This window comes from Balaenoptera borealis (genome assembly GCF_965194805.1).
Source record: "Balaenoptera borealis genome assembly, chromosome: 3".
NCBI classification, from domain to species: Eukaryota; Metazoa; Chordata; class Mammalia; order Artiodactyla; family Balaenopteridae; genus Balaenoptera; species Balaenoptera borealis.
In genome coordinates this window covers 117,210,198-117,223,126 of record NC_138866.1, presented here as the reverse complement: position 1 = coordinate 117,223,126, position 12,929 = coordinate 117,210,198, and the positions used below count along the sequence as shown (strand labels likewise).

General features: G+C 35.8%; 1 protein-coding gene across 2 annotated transcripts in view; it reads right to left on the bottom strand.

Moving 5' to 3' along the window:
* Window positions 1–12,929, bottom strand: part of GLCE (glucuronic acid epimerase) — a 129,157-nt gene that overhangs the window by 4,692 nt on the left and 111,536 nt on the right. For both annotated transcript variants that reach the window (XM_082383323.1, XM_082383324.1), the window contains exon 3: window positions 9,840–10,085. In XM_082383323.1, the coding sequence (XP_082239449.1) occupies window positions 9,840–10,085 (246 nt within the window). The remainder of the gene's footprint in view (window positions 1–9,839; window positions 10,086–12,929) is intronic.

The window sequence follows — 12,929 nt, the reverse complement described above, 5'->3', positions numbered from 1 at the left end:
TAGCCAAAAGCTGGCTCAGCACATAATATTACAAAAAAGAGCCTAGAAGAAAAGAACAGTTAAGACATGAATTAAAAAAAAAATTTTTTTTTTTTTTTTTTGGCTGTGCTGCGTGGCTTGCGGGATCTTAGCTCACCAACCAGGAATAGAACCTGGGCCACCAGCTGTGGAAGCATGGAGTCCTAACCACTGGACCACCAGGGAATTCCCTAAAAAATTTTTATTTACTTAATATTTAGTAAGTATTTACTATGTTCTAAGTGCTTTACACATATTAACTCATTTAGTCATTATAACACTTACAAGAGTAGTGCTATTATTACTCTTACTTTATGAATGATGAACAGAGACACAGAAGTTAAGTAACTTGCCTAAGGTACAAAGAGTTGAACACAGGTTGTCTAGTCTGGCTGTATGATACATGCTCTGAATCACCAATTGATGTTGAAAATGATAGGTTTGTTTTCAGATATTCATTGGAATTGTGAATAAATTCTGGAAATTAAGCAATCGGCTCATGTAGTCAACAAAAAGTGAGGAATACTGGGGGAGGCTCTGGAGTTAAAACAAACAAACTTTGTTTGGATTCTCACTTCATCACTTACTAGCTTTGAGATGTTCAACAAGATACACCTATTTGAGCCTCAGTTTCTTCACGTGTTAAGTAGAAATAATATTACTTTGCAAGGTAACTGTGAGGATTAAAAAAAAAGGATAGTGGCTTGGAACATAGTATAAAATGATGATGATGATGATGATGATTCTGAAGCCAGTGGTTTCAGAGGCTGATAAAATAGCAGAGCTGTTTTATTTGGCAGATCGTCAAATAGGAAATTTCTCTTGCATGTCTACAGTACAATGATGGTTGACTCTCAGAAAGTTGACTTCTACCAAGAAAAGAAACTGAGCATATTAAAACCAAACAGTAGCAGCAGCAGGAAGATGAAGAGGAAGAGGAAGAAGAAGAAAAAGAGAAAGAAAAACAACAAAAATATATGTAGCACAAATTTTATAACATTAAAGGTAAATGTGAATATCTTGGTCTATACAGAGCTTAAATCTTTTTTTTTTTTTCCTCCCTCCCGCATCTCCCTCCCTCCCACCCTCCCCATCCCACCCCCCCAGGCGGTCACAAAGCACTGAGCTGATCTCCCTGTGCTATGCCGCTGCTTCCCACTAGCTATCTATTTTACATTTGGTAGTGTATATATGTCCATGACACTCTCTCACCCTGTCACATCTCACCCCTCCCCCTCCCCATATCCTCAAGTCCATTCTTTAGTAGGTCTGTGTCTTTATTCCCATCTTGCCATTAGGTTCTTCATGACCTTTTTTTTTTTTTTTTCCTTAGATTCCATATATATGTGTTAGCATACTGTATTTGTTTTTCTCTTTCTGACTTACTTCACTCTGTATGACAGACTCTAACTCCATCCACCTCATTACAAATACCTCCATTTCATTTCTTTTTATGGCTGAGTAATATTCCATTGTGTATATGTGCCACATCTTCTTTATCCATTCATCCGATGATGGACACTTAGGTTGCTTCCATGTCCTGGCTATTGTCAATAGAGCTGCAATGAACATTTTGGTACATGACTCTTTTTGAACTATGGTTTTCTCAGGGTAAATGCTCAGTAGTGGGATTGCTGGGTCATATGGTAGTTCTATTTTTAGTTTTTTAAGGAACTTCCATACTGTTCTCCATAGTGGCTGTATCAATTTACATACCAACCAACAGTGCAAGAGGGTTCCCTTTTCTCCACACCCTCTCCAGCATTTATTGTTTGTAGGTTTTTTGATGATGGCCATTCTGACCGGTGTGAGATGATATCTCATTGTAGTTTTGATTTGCATTGCTCTAATGATTAATGATGTTGAGCATTCTTTCATGTGTCTGTTGGCCATCTGTATATCTTCTTTGGAGAAATGTCTATTTAGGTCTTTGGCCCATTTTTGGATTGGGTTGTTTGTTTTTTTGTTATTGAGCTGCATGAGCTGCTTGTATATCTTGGAGATTAATCCTTTGTCAGTTGCTTCATTTGCAAATAGTTTCTCCCATTCTGAGGGTTGTCTTTTGGTCTTGTTTATGGTTTCCTTTGCTGTGCAAAAGCTTTTAAGTTTCATTAGGTCCCATTTGTTTATTTGTGTTTTTATTTCCATTTCTCTAGGAGCTGGGTCAAAAAGGATCTTGCTGTGATTTATGTCATAGAGTGTTCTGCCTATGTTTTCCTCTAAGAGTTTGATAGTGTCTGGCTTTACACTTAGGTCTTTAATCCATTTTGAGTTTATTTTTGTGTATGGTGTCAGGGAGTGTTCTAATTTCATACTTTTACATGTACCTGTCCAATTTTCCCAGCACCACTTATTGAAGAGGCTGTCTTTTCTCCACTGTATATGCTTGCCTCCTTTATCAAAGATAAGGTGACCATATGTGCGTGGGTTTATCTCTGGGCTTTCTATCCTGTTCCATTGATCTATATTTCTGTTTTTGTGCCAGTACCAAACTGTCTTGATTACTGTAGCTTTGTAATATAGTCTGAAGTCAGGGAGCCTGATTCCTCCAGCTCCATTTTTCGTTCTCAAGATTGCTTTGGCTATTCGGGGTCTTTTGTGTCTCCATACAAATTGTGAAATTTTTTGTTCTAGTTCTGTGAAAAATGCCATTGGTAGTTTGATAGGGGTTGCATTGAATCTGTAGATTGCTTTGGGTAGTAGAGTCATTTTCACAATGTTGATTCTTCCAATCCAAGAACATGGTATATCTCTCCATCTATTTGTATCATCTTTAATTTCTTTCATCAGTGTCCTATAATTTTCTGCATACAGGTCTTTTGTCTCCTTAGGTAGGTTTATTCCTAGATATTTTATTCTTTTTGTTGCAATGGTAAACGGGAGTGTTTTTTTAATTTCACTTTCAGATTTTTCATCATTAGTATATAGGAATGCAAGAGATTTCTGTGCATTAATTTTGTATCCTGCTACTTTACCAAATTCATTGATTAGCTCTAGTAGTTTTCTGGTGGCAGTTTTAGGATTCTCTATGTATAGTATCATGTCATCTGCAAACAGTGACAGCTTTACTTCTTCTTTTCCGATTTGGATTCCTTTTATTTCTTTTTCTTCTCTGATTGCTGTGGCTAAAACTTCCAAAACTGTGTTGAATAATAGTGGTGAGAGTGGGCAACCTTGTCTTGTTCCTGATCTTAGTGGAAATGGTTTCAGTTTTTCACCATTGAGGACAATGTTGGCTGTGGGTTTGTCATATATGGCCTTTATTATGTTGAGGAAAGTTCCCTCTATGCCTACTTTCTGCAGGGCTTTTATCATAAATGGGTGTTGAATTTTGTCGAAAGCTTTCTCTGCATCTATTGAGATGATCATATGGTTTTTCTCCTTCAATTTGTTAATATGATGTATCACGTTGATTGATTTGCGTATATTGAAGAATCCTTGCATTCCTGGAATAAACCCCACTTGATCATGGTGTATAATCCTTTTAATGTGCTGTTGGATTCTGTTTGCTAGTATTTTGTTGAGGATTTTTGCATCTATGTTCATCAGTGATATTGGCCTGTAGTTTTCTTTGTTTGTGACATCTTTGTCTGGTTTTGGTATCAGGGTGATGGTGGCCTCGTAGAATGAGTTGGGGAGTGTTCCTCCCTCTGCAATATTTTGGAAGAGTTTGAGAAGGATAGGTGTTAGCTCTTCTCTAAATGTTTGATAGAATTCGCCTGTGAAGCCATCTGGTCCTGGGCTTTTGTTTGTTGGAAGATTTTTAATCACAGATTCAATTTCAGTGCTTGTGATTGGTCTGTTCATATTTTCTATTTCTTCCTGGTTCAGTCTCGGTAGGTTGTGCATTTCTAAGAATCTGTCCATTTCTTCCAGGTTGTCCATTTTATTGGCATAGAGTTGCTTGTAGTAATCTCTCATGATCGTTTGTATTTCTGCAGTGTCAGTGGTTACTTCTCCTTTTTCAGTTCTAATTCTATTGATTTGAGTCTTCTCCCTTTTTCTCTTGATGAGTCTGGCTAATGGTTTATCAATTTTGTTTATCTTCTCAAAGAACCAGCTTTTAGTTTCATTGATTTTTGCTATTGTTTCCTTCATTTCTTTTTCATTTATTTCTGATCTGATCTTTATGATTTCTTTCCTTCTGCTAGCTTTGGGGTTTTTTTGCTCTTCTTTCTCTAATTGCTTTAGGTGCAAGGTTAGGTTGTTTATTCGAGATGTTTCCTGTTTCTTGATGTAGGCTTGTATTGCTATAAACTTCCCTCTTAGCACTGCTTTTGCTGCATCCCATAGGTTTTGGGTCGTCGTGTCTCCATTGTCATTTGTTTCTAGGTATTTTTTGATTTCCCCTTTGATTTCTTCAGTGATCACTTCGTTATTAAGTAGTGTATTGTGTAGCCTCCATGTGTTTGTATTTTTTACAGATCTTTTCCTGTAATTGATATCTAGTCTCATAGCGTTGTGGTTGGAAAAGATACTTGATACGACTTCAATTTTCTTAAATTTACCAAGGCTTGATTTGTGACCCAAGATATGATCTATCCTGGAGAATGTTCCATGAGCACTTGAGAAAAATGTGTATTCTGTTGTGTTTGGGTGGAATGTCCTATAAATATCAATTAAGTCCATCTTGTTTAATGTATCATTTAAAGCTTGTGTTTCCTTATTTATTTTCATTTTGGATGATCTGTCCATTGGTGAAAGTGGGGTGTTAAAGTCCCCTACTATGATTGTGTTACTGTCGATTTCCCCTTTTATGGCTGTTAGTATCTGCCTTATGTATTGAGGTGCTCCTATGTTAGGTGCATAAATATTTACAATTGTTATACCTTCCTCTTGGATCGATCCCTTGATCATTATATAGTGTCCTTCTTTGTGTCTTGTAATAGTCTTTATTTTAAAGTCTATTTTGTCTGATATGAGAATTGCTACTCCAGCTTTCTTTTGATTTCCATTTGCATGGAATATCTTTTTCCATCCCCTCACTTTCAGTCTGTATGTGTCTCTAGGTCTGAAGTGGGTCTCTTGTAGACAGCATATATATGGGTCTTGCTTTTGTATCCATTCAGCCAGTCTGTGTCTTTTGGTGGGAGCATTTAATCCATTTACATTTAAGGTAATTTTCGATATGTATGTTCGTATTCCCATTTTCTTAAATATTTTGTGTTTGTTATTGTAGATGTTTTCCTTCTCTTGTGTTTCTTGCCTAGAGAAGTTCCTTTAGCATTTGTTGTAAAGCTGGTTTGGTGGTGCTGAACTCTCTCAGCTTTTGCTTTTCTGTAAAGGTTTTAATTTCTCCATCAAATCTGAATGAAATCCTTGCTGGGTAGAGTAACCTTGGTTGTAGGTTTTTCTCCTTCATGACTTTAAGTATATCCTGCCACTCCTTTCTGGCTTGCAGAGTTTCTGCCGAAAGATCAGCTGTTAACCTTACGGGGATTCCCTTGTGTGTTATTTGTTGTTTTTCCCTTGCTGCTTTTAATATGTTTTCTTTATATTTAATTTTTGACAGTTTGATTAATATGTGTCTTGGCGTGTTTCTCCTTGGATTTATCCTGTATGGGACTCTCTGTGCTTCCAGGACTTGATTAACTATTTCCTTTCCCATATTAGGGAAGTTTTCAACTATAATCTCTTCAAATATTTTCTCAGTCCCTTTCTTTTTCTCTTCTTCTTCTGGGACCCGTATAATTCGAATGTTGGTGCGTTTAATGTTGTCCCAGAGGTCTCTGAGACTGTCCTCAGTTCTTTTCATTCTTTTTTCTTTATTCTGCTCTGCAGTAGTTATTTAAATCTTTTTAAAATTTATTTAATTAATTAATTTATTTGGGCTGCATTGGCCTTCATTGCTGCACGTGGGCTTTCTCTAGTTGCGATGAGCAGGGGCTACTCTTCGTTGCGGTGCACGGGCTTTTTTTTCCATTGCAGTGGCTTCTCTTGTTGTGGAGCACGGGCTCTAGGCGCGTGGGCTTCAGTAGTTGCGGCACATGTGCTCAGTAGCTGTGGCACACGGGCTTAGTTGCTCAGTGGTATGTGGGATCTTCCCGGAACAGGGCTCGAACCCATGTCCCCTGCATTGGCAGGCGGATTCTTAACCATTGCACCATCAGAGCTTAAATCTTAAAAACACATTCACATGTATTATCTCATTTGTTCCTTACAATAATCTTCTGAGGCTGGTAGAGCAGGAATTACTGCTTCCATTTTAGAGATGAAGATATGGAGGCTTTGCAAGGGTAAAAGGTTTGCCCAAAGCCGAATGCTAACTAGTGGTAGAGCAGGGACTAGAAACCAGGGTTCCTGGGTCTAAGCTCAAAGATTGTGAGAAAGACATGATATTGGAAATACCATCCTCATGAGAATAACCAGTGGAAGAATTATTTCTCTTAAACATAGCTATAGAATCAGATCTACTTTAAGGCGTCCTTGAGGAAATCTTGGGTGCTCCTTATTGGAGCAATGATTGGGAATGTGAACTGATGATAGTGTATACAGTGTGATTAGCTTGGACAGTATTATCACCATGTTGAGCTGATCATTTAACTCTTCCAACACTGGACTCTACCAGTGTGGATATAACTGACCCAAGGCTCTTAATTACTTCATTTGATGGAATAGACAATTACGGAAGTTGTGTTGAGAATGAGAACATCTTGCTAGATGTATGATGCTTTGAGTGACTTTTTAAAAAGTGATTTCAGAAGTATATTTCTAACACAGTAAAAATCCATTTTATCTGGAGAAATGTCAACATGCAACCTCTCTCTTAGCTGGCATTTTCCTGTATCTATAGTAAATGGAATCTGATGCTCAGTACAACGTACTTGATGTTTCAGGATGTTTCGCAGGATTCTGAATTGACTTATGAATTACTCAAGATTCAATTATATTCAGCAGAGGCTATCTTGAGTGCTACTTATTTTTTTATTCTTATGGTAATGCCTCATTAATCAGACAACACTGTTAACTATGGCATCCATTCTCACCACCATCTTCAGAAGTCCAAATGGGAGAAAGTTGAAGAATTATATTTTCTTCTCAGAATTCCATTCTAATTTTTACTTTATGTATACAAATCTAATGAAATGATATAGTTCGATCAATCACCTTATGTTTCAATGTAACAGATTACGTAGTTCAAAGAACTCAGTAATGAATGATGTCATTTAACACCACCAGAGGGGGTTACTGAGCCACAGAGGAGAAGTGACAAAGATGTCGCAATCCCCAATTTAAATCAATCCACAATCATATGAGACAGGTCTTTTAATTCCTATTTTATAGATGTACAGAGAGGTTAAATATCCTGTCTACGTCACTCAGAAGGGTCTGAATGGTAGCAACTGGGACATGACTGTGGTTGTGGCAACCACTTTGGAAATATACCAGGCAAAATTTTGAGCTCTACTGGAGAGTCCTAAGCTATCTGGAGACCTGTGCTTTAAATCTACTAATAGAAAGTTTCGAGCTTCCTGTCGCTTGAAATCCATGACTCCTCTCTCTGACCAGTTATTCCCAGGAGTCACTATAAGTGTCTATTTTTGGTATATGTGGTACATATAAATGTATTTTAGGCAACAAAGGATGATAAACACTTAAGAATAGTCTTTAAATTAATGTTTCCACACATAACATGAACTGTTATTAATCAACAGGTTTACTATGTGGAGTGAGAAGAGGCCTTACTCAGAACCTCAAGGAACAGAGAGACAAGGATCAGGCAGAAGAAAAGTTCATAAGAAGCCTCAGAAGGAATGGCTACACAGAGAGGGGAAAGTGAGGTCATGGAAATGAAGTGAAGAGAGTGCTTGGGAAAGGGAAAGCTAATTTAATAAAGCAGGACAGGTATAAAGTTTCAATTCATTCAATTTTAAAATTAGGTAGAAGGAAAAAAAACATTCTTCAACAAACAAAACAATAAAAAATATGCTGCAGACCCATGTTATGGTTTTTCCCTCTAGATAATCTTATTTCCTTTCAGGGAAAAAAATTCAAGGCCAAAAAGGAAAAAGACCAACAGCATGTAGCCTCTGGTCTTCCAGAGCCTCACTTCACTTAGGCCTATGCTTTTATGCACAAGTTCCAATTTCTTCTCATCAATGATTCTCTGAATTTATCTCCCAAGAAGACTATATCATCTAAAAAGCCTCATTTCCCATTCCTACGTTTCAATAAACGTCTCACCTTTTTGATTTCCTTCTCCTGCTCTGAGCAACAACTCCAACTAACTCTCCCTCATATACTTGTATCAAATGCAACTCCAGACACATCCAAGATATCAAAACAAGCACCACATTCTTAGGTAGCACACTCCTACCAACAGAGAGTTCCAATTGTGAGTAGCTAGTGTGCCACTGGCTGAATGTCTGTCACAGACAGTTCTCTCCTCCATATGCTTAAACCCACCTTGGGAAGTAGTTTCATCTCCGGTTGCTGGCTGCAGAATGAAGGGTTAAAGTGAAGGCCCTTCACTTAGTATGAGGAGACCTATTGTTTGTATTAACCAGGGTACCCAAAAGTGCACAATGAAATCTATTGCTCTGAATAGGGCAGAGTTCAAGAGATGGTTCTAGAAAACCTCCCAGCACTTGAGGAGATCGAGATGAGGGCTGCTGTTTTCCACCCTAATCCAGACTACATTATTAATCAGTGTGAAGATAAGCCCTCTAGATGCAACCAAAATCAAATGTCCTTTTTAGTCTAATAATTTCCCGCTATAAATCATAAGCTAAATATTCTTAAACATCTCTATGTACTTTCTCACCCAGCCAAGCCTGTTGTTTTACAATAAGCAAAGATGCTCTATGTACTGGAATATCACAGAATGCCATAGGATAAAAGAAGTTTTAGTCACAGAATAAAAAGTAAAGGTCACCACCCATTATTTGCATTGCATTAAGCCCTCATAAATCCATTACTTAAGGCCATCTAGAATGAGTAGATTTGTACTGCTGTTTTCAAGGTCTGTGAATTACACAGTTATCAGTAAAGGACAAGGACAGAATACAGAAAAGGTCTTATAACCTTTTCTTTTTATTTACCAACTGGCAAGGTTGGTGGGAGGGAGGATGAGTTCTGTTCTTGACAACATTTCCCCCCCCCCCCCCCCCCCCCCGCCGAAAATTAAGCCTGAGGTGCTAACTAAAATTATTCTATTGTCTTTTTAAGTAATGAACTCATTAATTCTCATGGATATTGATTAGTGGAGAGAAATACATTACATCCCAATTAATGGGACCGTCTTAGTAAAAGGGGAAATGTTGCATAAAGTTAATTTGATTTTATAAAAGATTTTATTAATGAAATGCCTTTATATGAAGTTCGAAACAATCTAGTACATTAACAAAATTCAATATAGAAAGCAGGCCTGGTTGGTAATGCTATATTACTTTGAAAAAATAAAAAGCTACTGGTAAAAAATAGGCAAAGGAAAGGATGGCTCTCGCTATAAAGAAAAATTTCTACCTTAATGCAAAATAGTTTAAAAATTAAAGGATGAGTACTGTGCTGAAACATTAAAATAAACTGAGAAACTTTATTCCTGTGGGATCTGGTTCCCTGGAAGGAGAAAGACATCATGCAGTAACCTGGTTCTTGTGGCTTGGCTCTTCATGCAGTAAATATTCCTTATATAACCTTAAATTTTTTAGCTGATCCTTTTTTAGATCTCACTTGGATGACACTATTTGTTTCTTCATATATGTAAATATCAAGCGTCTGCTAATGTGTTTTTTAAAAACCATAAAAACAGTTTTAAGGGAGTATCAGGTGCCATAAATCGACATAAAATTAGCAAACACATATAAAAGCACATCACTCACCTGGAGCAGTGAACTGTTTAACATTGGTGAATCTAGACTTATCAGCCACACTGGCCATAAAGCAGCCCTTTGGCACGGTCCAGTCATTGGGCTTGCTATTTCTGCCCCTGTCTTCTGCTGTTTCATATACCTCTATGTGAGGGGGTTTCTCAGTTAGATTCTTGCTGTAATGACTTAACCCATACTGTGCAATCTGGATTGGGTAGAAATAGCCTTGAGGTCCCCATTGTGTAGATAGAGGTACACCTATAAAACAGAGAAACAAAATAAATAACTATCTGCAGACATTCATAATCCTATTCTGAATACCACTCTTCACTGTTTTACTTCTGGGGGAGTTATAGGGTTATCAGCAACTTTTAAGCTTCCTTATTACACTGTTTTCATAATTACTAAAAACGAATACCAAATTAACCAGAAATGAAAAACAGAACTAAATGCTCATTCACTCTCATTCATTATTTGTTGACAGACAGCAATGCAATGTTGTAGATCATCTTTTTAAGGACTAATTGTTAATGTGTGCTACTTTTGCTCATAGCTACAGATGTCATATTTCATAATTCTGTTTCATACATTCAAGTTTTACACAATTTAAATACATATAGTTAATGTTACCAGCTTTATTCTGGAATATTAAACCTGAAATTTTCTTAACATCTGTACTTAACAGTCAAGTTAATTACATACTAATCTTTCCCTCCGGTGTCAAGATGTGGTCTAGTAACTTTATCATCTGATGGTTAAAAGTATTTGCTTAAGAAGCCAGCTATGACTAGGTAACTTAAAGTATAAACACAGTTTGCAATTCTTTTTCATATCCTTCACATCAAAATGTAACTCTTGAGAACAAAGAGTGCTTTTTTTAAAGAATGAATTAAAGTTGTATATTTAACCGTAGATTCTTGATAAATTCATTAATGGATTACCTCTTGTAAAGTTCTAAGCAAAACTTTTAAATGTTTGGCATTAGTGTTTATTTTAGTAATTTCCTACATGGGAAATACAATAATACCACACTGTACAGAATACTGTATTATTGCATCATGGTGTATGTGTTGAGAGATAAACTCCTATTTGTAGTCCTAAAATAAATTAACAAGCAACAGATGGGCATGGCAGAAACTGGGAACCTACAAAACTATATGTGTTTTGATGTAGTTTCAAAATAGTTTAAGGAATTAGAGACCATATAGGCTAAGAAACCTAGGCTACAGATAAGCTTTTTAACTTCAATATTCTTTCTCCAAGGGTAGATTTTTTTTTTCCAAAATTCAAACAGAATTATTTTCACTTAATAAAAGGAAGGTTTACACTATCTCATTTGATGGGTAATAACTACAGTAATGTGCAATTGGCCTAAGAAGTGATAGACTGATCGATGGAACAGAATAGTAGGCCAGAAACATACTCTGGTAAAGATTTAGAAACATACTCTAGTTTCAAAATATTTTAGTATAACGATAAAGATTGAATCATTGATCAGCGGGGAAAAGAGATTATTCAATAAACGTTAAGGGAAAAAAAATCTAAAATTAGGCCCTGACCTTGTACCATTTGTCAAAATATAAATCAGTTTAGCTGGACTAAAAAGTTAAATATTAAAAAAACCCCATAAAACTATTAGAGAAAATACAGATGAACAGCTGATCATGGCATGGCAAATGATTTTCTAAGCATAAAAGGAAGAATTAAAAAAAAAACCCTAAGTTTAGTAAACAGAACTAAAAATTTCTAAAACTAACAAATCATAAATAAAATGGAGACAGCCAAATTAAAGAAAATATCTTTAACAAATGCAACAAGGTGCTACCACCCTTGCTATACATATAAAAGGTCTCACAAATATATTTTTCTAAAAAACAACATTAATCACATTGAAAAAGGGGGAAAGAACATCAAGCCCATTCTGTAACGGTTAAAAGCATATGAAAAAGATATCTGACCTCACTAGATGCTACAGAAAGCAAATTATGAGATCCCCTTGTAAACAATAGATTAAAAAATAAACTTTCATGATGGCAGGAGTTGGGTGACAGAAGCACCCTTATACTCTGCTATTGGAAGCGTGATTAGGGTCAACCTTCTTGGAAAGTAGTTTGGTAAAATAGATCAACTGATACTATTTGACATGGTAATTTATTTCCTAGGGAACTACTCTGAGAATACAATTAAAACAGCAAATGATTAACTATGAATATCTATACCATTATGTATAATGGCAAAAAAGTGGAAATGACCTAAATGTTCAACTAAAGAGAAAGGTTCCATACATTATTATGGCATGTCCTTATTATGAATATTAGTGATTAAAATATTCAATAACAAGAGGAAATAATCATAATATGTTGAACGAAAAAAGAATACAAAATTGACTATACAGCATGATTCTAATTTGTTTAAAAATGTATACCTACAAAAACAACAAAAAGATTGGAAAAGACATCAAAACATTAACAGTGGTTATGGTTGCTTTTTACTTTTTCTTTAGCATCTAAGCACCTATTAAGCTTATACACTTCTAAAAATTACTGGAAAAAAAAAAGGTTTGGCGATGGATATCTTTCAAGCCTCTAAAAAACGATTACCCTCCTGAACACTGCATAATAAATATCATTATAACTATGTTAAAACATATACCTAGGTATAAAGACCTTCTGAGAATATACAAAAATGGTAATAATTATCTTGAATGGTAAGAATATAAGTGAATTTGCCCCCTTCCTTCTTCTAAACATTCAGTAAAGATATTACAAAAATTAAAATATTAAGATATTAAAATCACTTTCTATAACAAAATGAGAAAAATGAAATAAAACCCAAACTAAGCAATCTTAAAACACACTAAGTTCTTTCCTCTGATTAAATGATATACTTTAAAGTCAAATTCAGTATGGCTTTCTGATCAATCCTAGGTTTGAAATACAAATTCCAAAATGTATTAATTATACCCATAAGGAACCCCCAGGTTTTAAAGACAATGAAAGACAATATGTAATAGACTATGGGAGTTCATGAAGTTCAGAGAAAATGGTATTATGTATTATCTTGTTCTGAGAACTGTAAACCTCCATCCAGGGATGATACCTG